Source organism: Giraffa tippelskirchi, chromosome 2 (genome assembly GCF_054371585.1).
Source record: "Giraffa tippelskirchi isolate mGirTip1 chromosome 2, T2T-mGirTip1v1.2.pri, whole genome shotgun sequence".
NCBI lineage: Eukaryota > Metazoa > Chordata > Mammalia > Artiodactyla > Giraffidae > Giraffa > Giraffa tippelskirchi.
The window spans coordinates 190,790,998-190,804,613 of NC_137276.1; the positions used below are offsets into that span (position 1 = coordinate 190,790,998).

Sequence of the window (13,616 nt, forward strand, 5' to 3'; positions counted from 1 at the left end):
ACATTTATCCAAATTTGTTTATCCAGATTTGTTTTCCAAGCCTCTGATAAATTTTTTAAATTCAAAGGTGAGGAACTGGATAAATAACTAATATGTTAGATTGAGACAGGCTGGGATCTGGGACCCTTTGCTGCAGTGTTGCAATGCTTACACGTGAATAAACCTCTCCTGGAGAAACAAAATACAAAGAAACTATGGGACTAAAACTCACTGTGTTCATGTACAGTTGGGGCAAATTCTGGACGAAAGACACAAAGAGACCAAAAAAAGAAAGAAATAGCAGGGGGTCAGGGGCAAAAGAGAACTGCGCATGCCCTCTGCAGACGATACCACCTAAGGGGTCGGCAAACCACTAAGCCATCAATTCCTGGACAATCCCTACCCTCACTCCATATAAGGAACAAGCTCACCTCCACCTCAGGGAACAAGCAAGCAGGGAAATCCTGTTGTTTGTTCTTGGTCCCCTCTGCTGCAACAGGAGCCCTAATAAAGCTTTGCCTGAATTTCCAGTCTGGTCTCTGATCAATTCCTATTGATTAAGGAGGTCAAGAACCTTGGTCAGCAACAAGACCAGTTACGGACATGACCTACATATCCAATGCATTGCATCGTACGTTTCCATCTTGGCTAGTGTATCCATTACTTGATCTAGTGTCAGAAACTGCATAGGCTAAGTCTCTAAATATAGACCCTTGAATAATCTTAAACAAGTTATTTAACTTCTTTGAATGAAATATTTGAACAGCATCTTTTGCTAGAATACAATGAAGAAGTTATATGATGTTAACTGCAAATAAGAGCTATTGATGCTTAAATTAAAATAAACCAACATTTCAAACATTAATAATTCAACCTATCAACAGAGAGATTAACACGTGTCTGAAGGAATTCTAGCCCTGAGTTAACCACAGCAATTAAGTTATGAGGAAAGCTTCTTCTCTATGGTTTTACTTGCCAGGATACAAATACAAAGTTTCATCCCAGTCCAGTAACTGCTGATTGAGAGTGGGGTAGAGGTGCAAAGGTTACACTTGGATTTGTTCTTAGGGAGCTTTCTTAAAAACAGTGCAGGGCCAGAAGGTAACCAATGTCAAAACCCTTGATTTTGTAAACACACAACCCAGGCTACCTCTTTAATTAGGGAGGACTCACTGCCAAGACCCTCAGCACCAAAAGTCAACTGAGGTAGAACAGAGTGAAAATTGGGGCTGTCACGCATGTGCATAATCTGTCGAGAAATAATCTTGTCTTGCAATTCTTATCTTCTGTATTGTGTTTACAAATACTAAGTGCTTAAGTTTTAGAAACTGTTCCCTTCATTTAATCTATCTCAAAATCTCTAATACTAACAAGAGTTCACAGAAAGCTGTCAGTAATAGGTTCTATTTCCCACATTTTAGAAGCGATGTATATTTTTAGATTAAGGTAGGTTGTTTTTGCTCTGCTCAGAGCATTCTTTGTGCTGATCTTCAAAACTAGACAAGGGAATCATATATGGAAAATATACAATACTCACACTCCACCAATGACACGGATTGATCCAATTCCATGAAAGTCTACATCATTTTTTAAAAAATTAGGGATAGAATCTATGTGTTCACTAAACTCTTTGGCCTGTCCATGGAAGTGAGGTTTTTCATAAATAATAACCTGAAAAATATGAAAAAAATCACTTAGCATGCTCATATTTTAGAATAGATACATACTGATTTATATGACACTGAAGGCCACAACCTGAATGAAGGACCACTGTTCATTTTCTTCCTTTATACTCAAAATATAGCATACTGTCTGACAGTCACAAGGAATATGTGAGTCTTTATCCATTATAAAGGTAAAATATCTTGATAATATGTTTCTCTTATATCAACATACTCAAATATAATAACATATTCTATTTACCCAAATCCTAAGACCATTGCAAAGAGTGAACTGTCTTGAACTATCTATGTTTTTCTCTCTGTTCAATATTTGATACAGACTCACCTTATATTTACTGAATTTCCTCTATTAAGAAACCAAAACTCTCTTGAGTTTGAGGAAACTTGCTATTTCTTACAATATTGCTTGTATGGTCACTACTAATCACTGAGAAGAATTAGACATGCAAATTCTTGCATTTAAATAAAAAACTTCCTAAAAGTTAGAAATGATTGAAAAAAATTTGGTTTTCTTATTGGATATTTGGTTCAAATGGAGGAGGGAATATAGTAGGACACAGATTTCTTAGCATTTCGTTTACTTCAAACTTGGATTGGTACAAGTACTTCCCTTCTATTTTTTTGATTTTATTTCCCAAGCATAAGCTGCCCTTGGGGTTCAGGGAAGTGATGACAGTAATAGCGCTCATCTGCCCACACTTTATCACCCGGTCCTATTTATGGCTGATGGCATAATTTGTATACAATTGGTGAATAAAATCGCATGCTTAGACACACTGCACCAGCAAGTTATAGCTTCTTTATTTAAAAAGAAAAAAAAAAAAACAAAAACACTGAGAACATTACACAGACTGAAAAAAAATAATTTAGTACTGCTCCTGCTGTTTTCTACGTATTAAATTTTCAGAGTGCTGTACTGGAAGTGATGAAGTATTATTTGAGTTTAATACATGCTACATATGTTGAACACATTCAAACTAAGTAAGAAGCAATAATTCTTTGATGAGTAAGTCACAAGCCAACATCTAACAACTTAAAAATTGTGACTGTCTAGGATAACCATTCCATTCACATGCCTCAGACTGCAACTGTCCACAGAAAAGCCAGCAGACAAAGAGACTGAGACAAGTCACTCAGGGAGTGTCACAACCAATTCTGCACTTATTAGGTCACTAGTTCGAAACCTTGGCTGCATGTCAAGAGTCACCTAGGGAGCTCTGAAAAATTTTAACCACACCCCAGGTCAAATAAGTATCTTTTCCAATGGAACCCAGGCATAAGCATTTTTTTAGAACTCACAAATGTATGAGTCCAACATAAAGCTAAGTTGCATTAGATTCACTCAGATACTAAGTTTTACAAAAAACTACATCTATGTGATTGGGAGAATGGTAGTCAATTCCACAAATTAGGGAGCCCAGAAATGGGAAAGCTGGGGGAATTGTGCCTTGGTTTGGAGAGGAGGATGGATGGATCCCTGTGTCCCTGCCTGCCTGTGGAAGTGCTGTACCCTAATTAAACAGAGGTCTGTTTAATTAGGCAGAAAGTGAAGAAGAACTAAAGAGCCTCTTGATGAAGGTGAAAGAGGAGAGTGAAAAAGTTGGCTTAAAGCTCAACGTTCAGAAAACTAAGATCATGGCATCTGGTCCCATCACTTCATGGGAAATAGATGGGGAAACAGTGGAAACAGTGTCAGACTTTATTTCTTTGGGCTCCAGAATCACTGCTGATGGTGATTGCAGCCATGAAATTAAAAGACGCTTACTCCTTGGAAGGAAGGTTATGGCCAACCTAGATAGCATATTTAAAAGCAGAGACATTACTTTGCCAACAAAAGTCTGTCTAGTCAAGGCTATGGTTTTTCCAGTGGTCATTGTGTTATGGCCAACCTAGATAGCATATTTAAAAGCAGAGACATTACTTTGCCAACAAAAGTCTGTCTAGTCAAGGCTATGGTTTTTCCAGTGGTCATGTATGGAAGTGAGAGTTGGACGGTGAAGAAAGCTGAGCGCTGAAGAATTGATGCTTTTGAACTGTGGTGTTGGAGAAGACTCTTGAGAGTCTCTTGGACTGCAAGGAGATCCAATCAATCCATCCTAAAAGAGATCAATCCTGGGTGTTCACTGGAAGGTCTGATGTTGAAGCTGAAACTCCAATACTTTGCCACCTCATGAGAAGGGTTGACTCATTGGAAAAGACCCTAATGCTGGGTAGGATTGGGGGCGGGAGGAGAAGGGGACGACAGAGGATGAGATGGTTGGATGGCATAACCGACTCGATGAACATGGGTTTGGGTGGACTCCGGGAGTTGGTGATGGACAGAGAGGCCTGGCGTGCTGCAATTCATGGGGTCGCAAAGAGTCGGACACGACTGAGCGACTGAACTGAACTGTTTGCATCTTTCATCACTACGCTGATTTTCTTCCTATCTCTCTTTACAGGCATTCTACAATTCCATTTCTTTTTCTTTCCCAAAATGTACTTGATTCTGGCATTACTACCACCCCAGTTTTCGGTGCCTCTACTGTTTCCTTCAGGTACTCATACTTTCAAACTGACATCACCTGATTAGAAGCTGCTTGCATCTCCTCCTGATCATCCTTGACCTCCATCCTGAGCACCTATGGACTTGCACCACTCCCAAATGCCTGCCGGGTATTTCCACTTGAAAGTATAGCTATCACCTCAACCCTCTGCCCCCGATAAAACAAATATCATACCTATCATCTTTCCAGCCTGTAGGTGCTTACTGGGTCTGACTGGGTTGTCAGAACAGACCTCCACGTTTCTGTACTGAGCCCCTCCCCATTCGAGCATGGGCCCTCAGCAACCCCTGTGTGCAGTCACTGCCCACCAACCCAAGATACATTACCTAGCTATTGCCAGCATACATTCAAGTAATCACATTTTTATTGTAATAGTCCAAAATAGTTAAGGGGCTTCCCAGGTAGTGCTAGTGATAAAGAACTCTCCTGCCAATGCAGGAGATACAAGAGATGTGGGTTCAATCCCTGGGTCAGGAAGATCCCCTGGAGAAGGAAATGACAACCCATTCCAGTATTCTTGCCTGGAAAATCCCGTGGACAGAGGAGCTTCATGGGCTACAATGCATGGGATTGCAACGAGTCAGACACGACTGAAGCGACTTAACACACACACAAATAGTTAAAGATTTAATTCTCAAACTTTTTAGCCTGCTACCAAAGTCTGTTCAAGACTCACCTTTAAGTTCATAGGCATTTCCACTTTCAGTCCACCCTTAAGATGACAAAAAATGTTAATATTAGATATATTCATATTTAAAATGTCCTCAAGTAACTAAATCATGTATGTCAGTTATATAAAAACTTGATTGGTGAAGATTACATACCAAATTTAAGTTGTGGTATTTAAAAATTTTAAGTTTAGAACTCTACGGTAGTCAAAATCAAGTCAGACTACTCTATATCAATGTAGATGGGGTAAGAAATCTTGGAAAGATACTTGCCAGAGTACAAACACTACAAGGAAGGAAACCAAGCTTTAGTGCTTAAAGTACATGTGACCAATTAAAGATTTAATCCCACAGCAGAGTGCCTCAAAAAGAAGAGCGGAGCTGTTAGTAGACTGAAAACTTTGATTTGGCAGGGTAGATTTCTAAACCACTTAATACTCAATTTCTTGTCTACAAAGGCTTGGGCTCTCTGTGTTAGAGCATTTCATCTTCCAAGTCCTATCACACTTGCTGTCTTTGTGACCACATGGAGATGGAGCATAAAAGGTAACCCACTCCTCAAAAAAGCTCTAGTGTATAATTTCCTTGTTTCCAGTGCTACTCCACATTGTGATACTCCTTAAAATTTCTGTTTTTCCTGGGTTTTAGTATTTTTTTAAGGCACAGCCCAAAACTGGTTTGTCACATAGCCGCTATTTAATTGAACAGTTTTCCCCTCAAATAAAAATATTTGCAACAAAATAAATCATTAATACAAACACTTATTACTTTTAAGAAAGTAACCATTCACAGGCCTACTCATTTATTATTAATGATGAACTTATCATTCATTATTGCCATGTAAGAGCATAATATACAACAAGCAGTTTTCTAATAAGCATCAAAAAAACAAATTTAGAATTTTTTAAAGTATGCAAAATGTTCACAGAATATTACCTTATAAGGAAACTGCATGAATTGTGATATAGTACAAAGTAAATTCAGACATCTAGAAAAACATTAAAATGGAAATGTTTCTAGAAAATATTAAAATATTTTTACAAAGACTGAAAGAAACAAAACAACAATGTATGAATAGTTTGCCCATTTAGTAGTAGACATATACATGTCTCAAGACTGAGATGCATGATCAATCATCAGGGCTATCTTCTTTTTGGATATTCATGGATATCCAAATATTTTATTTTTGGAATTCATGGATACTTGGGAAAATGTTTCATTTTATATCTGCTTACCATTTGAAGTGGATGCAATGATTTCATCTCTGCTGCAGAAATCTCAAAGAGTCCATGGTCTTCCTCCAAAACTATAGCTTGCCCCTTGAAATTAATATCCGGGTAGGCAAGCCAACTAAATAAGAAATGAATGGTTGGTTAAAATATAATAGGAATGCTTTAATCTGGTTCTGTAAGAGTTAAAAGCTTAAAAAAAAAAAGCTACAAAAAGAAGAAGAAATCTCTGTCACAGAATTACACTAGTAAAATACATTCAAAGTGACACTGCTAGACAACATATAACAATGAATTAACATGTTATTAACTACTTACATTCAGACATTATTCTAAGTTTATTATATGTTTTCCAAGCACTGGCATTACTTTCCTATTATATGTTTTCCAATATTTAAAAGTTGTGAACAACCTTTAATGCAATTAGGCTATAATTGAAAAATAAAAATAAAAATCATTCCACTATATTTCTGTTTTAAACTTGGGCAATCAGAGGTAGGGATTCCACTATGCATTTTACACCTTTGACCCATAGTTTCAGAATCAGTATCAGTTCTCGGTTTCCCTAGGGAAGAGTATTTGAAATAAGATTCCTAAAAGAACCATCCAGAAACCAGCTAAACTTGATAATTACAGACAGTTCTCAGGACTGTGCTAATTATTGGGTCTGCCCAACAGTTCTAACATGTGGGAAAGATGAAGGGAGATGTCCAACAGTGACCCCTAAATTCAACACCAGCCATCATCAGAGCAGATGAAACTGGAGGAAGAGGGAAGAAGGATCCACATTGAACCAGAAATCACAAAACCTAAGACTCAAGTCAATCTGGGACTGAATTAATGCTGAACTCAGACCCACAGTCCTGAAGATACCTTTGGAATCAGAAAGGCCTAGTATCAAATCCATGCTTACCAGCTGGCAGCTCAGCACAAGCCACATAATTTTTTCATTTGTGACAGGAGAGTAGCTCTACCTGTCTTCCAGGAATAGAAGAGTAATAAACACTGGTACTATAAAGGCCCTCAGTAACCACCAGCACTGAGACAGACACTCTGCAAATAGCTCAGGCTCCAGAGTTTTAGGTCAGGGATATGTATTTATTTCTCAGTCCCACAATCTGGTGGGTGAAAAGACAATGGATTCATCTGTCAAGAATGGTGTCTGAGAACCTGTATTTGCTTCTGTGAGTCATCTATCAAAAACTTAACTGGGTCTGAAAAAAAGACGGAATCTGTTTTAAAATATGAAAACGCCTTTCTTAGGTATCCAAAAGTATACACAGCAAAATTAACACTTCAGAAATGTGTAGGTCACCAACTGAAATATGAGACAAGGTTAACTTTGGTAGCCATCAATCACTGTAGTAAAGAGAAGCAGATACGTACACGCCTGACTTCACAGTGAGGGACACAGATTTTGGGATATTCAGCTCCTCCAAATTGGGGACTGCTCGCTGGATGTAGACAGGGCAACATGCCGGGTCAGACTGTGGGCAAAGCTCTATCTCTGGAATACTGCAATTCTGGAAAGAAAAAAAAAAAGTTGCACGCTGCAGTATCCTCAATACCCTGGATATGCAGTTACAATTATTCTCAGTGTTCAGCTGAATTTTTAACCAATAACAGCATAAAGGAAACAGTGTTTCTTCTTACCAGTCTGTTAAAGTAAATTTTTCTAAGAAGTTACATTGACAACATGAAAATTATATAAATATTACTGATTGAAAAATATTACCCTGATTCTTTCTGCTTTGTTTTTAAAAGTCCTGCTCCATTAAGCAATGTTCAAAGTTACCAAACTATATGAATGCCAAGAGTTTGTAAGCCTTCCTTCTCAGAAGCATAACAAAGCCATAGGCAGGAAGGGAGTTAAATAAAAGCTGATCTCATGGGGAACATAAAAGATAAATAACAGAGAGGCACTACTCTCATAGCGGATTATCTAAATTACATTGACAAAAGAAGTAGGAATTAGAGGTGAGGGTAAAGGAAATCTGTTTTCTTACTTGTGGTATTTATTTTCTATAGTATGAGTTGGTTTGAAGAAGAAAGACATTATGAAATTTGATCCTATACTTCATCACACATCCACTGTCACCATGTCCTGTCAAACTTTTCTTTAAAATTGCCACTGGCAAGGTCTTTTATCAAGGCCAAGGCTTTGATTACGGGCCTAGACCACTGATTCAGTAAGCTTACTCTTTATGCAGCTGGGCATGTGGGAACACCACATCCCTCATCATACTCCTTGACTGGAGACCCAAGCAATTCATATTCATATTTTGGTCTTCCTTTTAAAATACAGCAACAACCCACAACTAACTAACTCACAATAATCCACGACTACACTAACTCCCTACAACTCTTCAGTCATACTGGTATCCATGAAATAGGTAAATGCAATAAACTATTAGAAGTGACATTTATTAGACTGAACAATTATATTTTTTATTATAATCTATTTTGCAATTTCAAAATGGCAATTTTCTAATTTTTTAATCTTTTTTCCAAACTGAGTTCTATTATTTATCATTATCAACCATTCTGATTAGTGGGTAAAAGCAAGCAAACTGATAGATCTTGTTTTCAGAAAGTTCTAAAATGCAATACAGTAAGAAAGTATAACCTAAAATATCCTTTAAAGTATAAAAAGTTTATTTCTGTCTAAAGTTTCATTTAAAAAAATGACCAGAAATGTCTAGAAGAGTCACCTGTCAATCTTCAAGTCTCTTTTGTTTGCTATTAAAAATAGAGTTCTAGTAACATTATTTAAAATGTTCCCCCAGGGATCTGAGGCACAGTAACAGAATACATAACTAAGTGTCTCACACAAATAAGTTTCCTCTGCATTGTGTTATACAAACAATGTTTGGGTGGTGTATTTTAAAAGGGAAAAAGCTAAGAGGCATTTGAGTCTACATCACACAGAAGGAAACAGCATAATGGAAAAGAGGTAACGATGGCTAAAAAATTGAAAATATAAACAAGATCGCTTACATTCTCAACTATTGTACTAGAGGACTGATTTTTTTTCTCTAGTTGGCTGAAAATATCTTTTGCAAGATTTGTGTAATTCTTGATGGACAAAAGGAGTAAACAACTAGCCTTACAGGAACCTAGCAACAATAAACAGTTTGTACTCTTAGTAAAGAAAAGTTTATACAGTTTCCTCCCAGACTTTTCTAGTCATGATATATTTTATAAATACATCTTGGTGAAATCTATAAGCTCAGACTATTAAAGCAACCAGTAAGAATGGAGACAAAGCCATGGGAGGGAAACAAGGTAGGAATGAACCACATAAATAGTAAAAAACAAAACAAAACAAACCTCGAAAAACCAAAAACCCAAGAAACTACTTGCTTCTGCCTTACATGAAATACCTTCAGTCCCCGATCTAACAACAGCTCTCTTGCTCCTCAGCTCATTAATGAGGGCAAACCTAATTAACTCCTGAAGGAAGGAAATATCACTCCTTAAAAAAAAAAAAAAAAAAAAATTATATATATACATGTGTATATATATATATATGTATAGTAAACAGAGAAATGTGCAGGATTCACTTTTTCTGTTTGAGGATAAAAAGCACTTGACTCAAGTCTCTCTGCACTGTTACTCCATCTCCAATTAATTAGACCAGGGGCAGAGATGACCCTTGGGCAGAATCAACAACTGCAGATGACTGACGGTATCTTCTGTTACTTGCTCCATTTACAGCAAAGTGAAGATATCATGAAAGTAGTATCTTTAAAGAACAGTCTTTAAAGCTTTGATTAGAGCCACTAAAAGATGGTGAAACAAGATAAAGCTGGCATGGGCCTAAGGTGAATTTGGAATGGCCGCCATGAAAATGAAGCTATCAACAGGCAGAAATGTGACAAGTTTATAAAAAGGAAGCATTTTGATGCCTGATTCTTACTTTGTAAAATATTTAGAACAATGCTAATGCCTTTTCCATTCAACGCTCAATAGTTTTATTTTCCTTCCTCACTTCAAGTTGCTAGCAAGTCCAAGTCAAGTGGGCACTAACACTGCAATTCAAAAAAAAAAGACTCTATGAACAAACAATGGAAGGAGGAAAAAATGTAAGCATGACTTATTCTTTCTTATAATGCATCCAAAGCAAATGGCGGATGTGCAAATACCCATTTAAATACCCATGATCAACAGATTGAATTTTTTGTTTGATTTTATTGTTTGATTTGGGATGAGGGTGTGAAGTTTGCTGCTTACAATACCTTATTCATCTTTTTTTTTTTCCTCCTCACTAGGCCTGGCATGGTGCCTGATATTCACAAGCAGACACAAAACCACATGCTATTAAATTTTAGAAGATTCCAACTACAAAGTGATTACCTGCTTCAAGGAATTTCTTGTGAGTGAGTTAGCTAATGAAGTGAGCACTCAAATGCTGCTTGATGAGCTCAAATGTTTGTGATTAAATTTTTCCATGAAAACACACACTGCCCTCTATCCTATAGCCATCAATCTCCCTGTGCTACCAACAAGCCACCAATGTCCACCTCAGTGACACAAGTGGCTCTGCTAGGGACTCCCTCACACCTCCCGTACTGCCTAGCTCCTGTCTGCTCTCTCAAGACGCCAATCAGGTGCTGCCTGCTCCAGGAGAGGTGCGTCTTCTTCGTGCATGTGTGGGGCCCTGCACTGCACGTCTCACATCATACAGGCATGTGATTCAGCTGTCCCTGTCCTGGACTCTGAGCAATCTGCAGGAAGACACCATATGGAACTTGTGTTTCTATTCCCAGTGCCTATGACAGCATTCGGTGCAAGAGCAGACACAAATATTTGTTAGACACAGGCTTAACAGTTTTGCAGAAAGTATCAAATCATGCAGACACCCCTTTATGATAATGAGTTTTTCTGTATGCTGTCTGCAACTATCAAGGGTTTTAACAACATTGATCCAAATCATGATAGGGTCCACTTCAAAGTAGACATTTTTAGCATATAAATAGAATTTCCGTAATTTGAAAAATATTTATGTCCATGACTGTCACAGGAGTGACTGCACTAAATCATTGTACTACATTACTGCTGAAGGAACCCTTAAGATACACAGGACAGTTCTGTCCTTATCGCTAACTCACTTCTCTAAACCATCAAGGCACTTCCCACAGTATGTTTTATTATATAAGGAAGACAAGGTCTTCCTCATCTTAGTATTAATAAACAGAAAACTAAAAAGCAACATTTTCCCCTTCCTTTCCCCAACCTACCTTCTATAAATTTCTTCTAATGCTCATCTATCTCCCCTTCTCTTATAAACACCACAGACACCCACATATGCACACCCACAGACCTCCACTAGAAAAACATATTTGGAAATATCCTAAAGATGTCTGGATGGTATACTCCAACTACTATTAAAAATATATATATTACAACATGAAACATTTTATGTGCCATATTACATGTGACATTTAAAATTTTCATTAACTTAATACTTTATACATATCTAGTCAAAAAATTATCAATATGGTAATGAAAATTAACAAAATTACCACAATCATGATTAATAGCAACTATTTCTAAGCAATGCTGGGCTAAAGAACAGCCTTACTACATGACAAATGACACAAAATTTAAAAAACAAGGAAAATAAAAATCAACTGTTCTGTTACCTTTAAGACACGTTTGATAGACCCCAACACAAAGTTCCTTTGTGGATGTTTTCTGTTCTGAAGAAGCCAGTCACGATTTAACACCTTTTCTCCTTCTTCCAGAACACATTTCTGACCTTGGAATTGTGGTTTCTCATATAAAATCCAGCTGAACAAATATAAAAAAGCATGATCAGTTATAATTAATCTTCTAAGAAATGAGGCATCAAACAAATATGAGAGTTGTAAGTCACAGACTACACTGTCTATTCAAATTTAAAAATCTGGGCTATTTTCTACTACTAGCGTATAAACCTATTTTGAAACAATGATGTATGCTGAACAAAGAGTCTAAGAAAGAATATAAGTGCACACAACTTAGAATGCTTCCTAAACACAGCACCACAATCTATGCTTGTGCCTATATTTACGTATACATACATTTTATAGATGTTATATACACATTTCATTAAAAACAATAGCTTAACAATTACGAATTCCACTTCTACTCTAATTTTCCTGTTGCTGGATAATAAAGCACATGTGTCTCATTTTATTATTTGAAGACACACTACATCACACTGCTTATAACATGAATACTGACCAGCAGGTAACCCAAACACTGGACAAAGAAATTCTGGTCCCCGTATATCCATTGGACATGGTCCATAATAACAAACGAGGTTTTCCAGAATTTTTATGCCATACAAAGAATCCTTCACTTGTTGCTTATGTCAGTGATACAAATGACTTTAAGCATGTGGCCTTCACATTCCTTAACATCCCACAAATTTTGAACTCATTTTCAAAGCTATGTTTCATTCAACTGAAGCATTCAACTTGTGAAATCTATTCTGTTAATCATGCAGTTCGAAATAGTACTGTTTTACTGCAGGCTGTAAATACTAAAAAAACCTATATTTTCTGCCACAATAAATAGAATAATTAAGTTATAAAACTCTAATGATGTTTCAAAAAATTATTCTGCAGAGATACGGATGCAACCTTAATACAAGAAAAACATACAGCATAAGCAGCAAAAAAACAACTTAGGGGGAAAATATTATAAAATTTTAAGAGTTCTCTTACCAGCCCCTTACAACTTTTATCAGTACCCCATTCGGATAAGACCAAGATGTAGCATCAGGGATATTACAGTAGATCTCTTGTTTATATTTTCTTCCATGGAGATCATAGATAACCATCTGCAACATATAGTAAGCAGGCACAATAACTAATTTAAAGAATGCATTTAAAATTCTAAAATGTCCTAAAATGCAGAAAATAAAATATCCTAAATACATAAAAGTAAATACCATTTTAGATGCTGAATTCCTGAATGAAATAACCATTTACTAAGTCAGTTAAAAGTTTCTACCTTAAACTCCCCAAACCTAAACATAATCTTACTTCTTTTATTTTAGCCTATCTAAGAAACTTATGCTTACCTTCCCAGGTCTTGGATTACATTTCAGAGTTTGTTTGTCAACATTCTGAAATAATAAAAGTGGAAGAAGTGAGCCATAAGAAACATAAATAGAAAGATAGTTCACTTTCTTAGCAGTCACAAATCCAATTTAGTACGTATTTGTTTAGTGACCATCACCACAAGGTGAACTTCTAGGTATTACAAGGGATAAAAAAGTAACTACAAAGGAAAATAAAGCTGTGTCTCTGTCTTCAAGAAGCTTACAGTTTGGAAAGGAAAAAAGATGATCACATTTCCATGATTCTTCTGGTGAGAGATTAGGTTAAACCCTCAGGTACAAAACAATCAAAATGTCAGGAGGTTTGTGTGAGGAAGTGGTATGGAGAAGACCTTGAAAAATAGGATTTCAGTAAGTGAAAATATGTGGCAGGCTGGTGCAGGAGTAGTAAAGAAAAAAAA

At 36.7% G+C, this 13,616-nt stretch overlaps 1 protein-coding gene across 2 annotated transcripts in view; it reads right to left on the minus strand.

Moving 5' to 3' along the window:
* Positions 1–13,616, minus strand: part of CRYBG3 (crystallin beta-gamma domain containing 3) — a 126,957-nt gene that overhangs the window by 56,404 nt on the left and 56,937 nt on the right. The window contains exons 5-11 of one of the 2 annotated variants that reach the window (XM_081572570.1): positions 13,177–13,221; positions 12,818–12,933; positions 11,750–11,897; positions 7,491–7,627; positions 6,111–6,225; positions 4,884–4,919; positions 1,517–1,650 (exon numbers count right to left, since the gene is read on the minus strand). In XM_081572570.1, coding sequence (XP_081428696.1) covers positions 1,517–1,650; positions 4,884–4,919; positions 6,111–6,225; positions 7,491–7,627; positions 11,750–11,897; positions 12,818–12,933; positions 13,177–13,221 — 731 coding nt within the window. The remainder of the gene's footprint in view (positions 1–1,516; positions 1,651–4,883; positions 4,920–6,110; positions 6,226–7,490; positions 7,628–11,749; positions 11,898–12,817; positions 12,934–13,176; positions 13,222–13,616) is intronic. The other variant, XM_081572571.1, reaches the window with a different exon arrangement.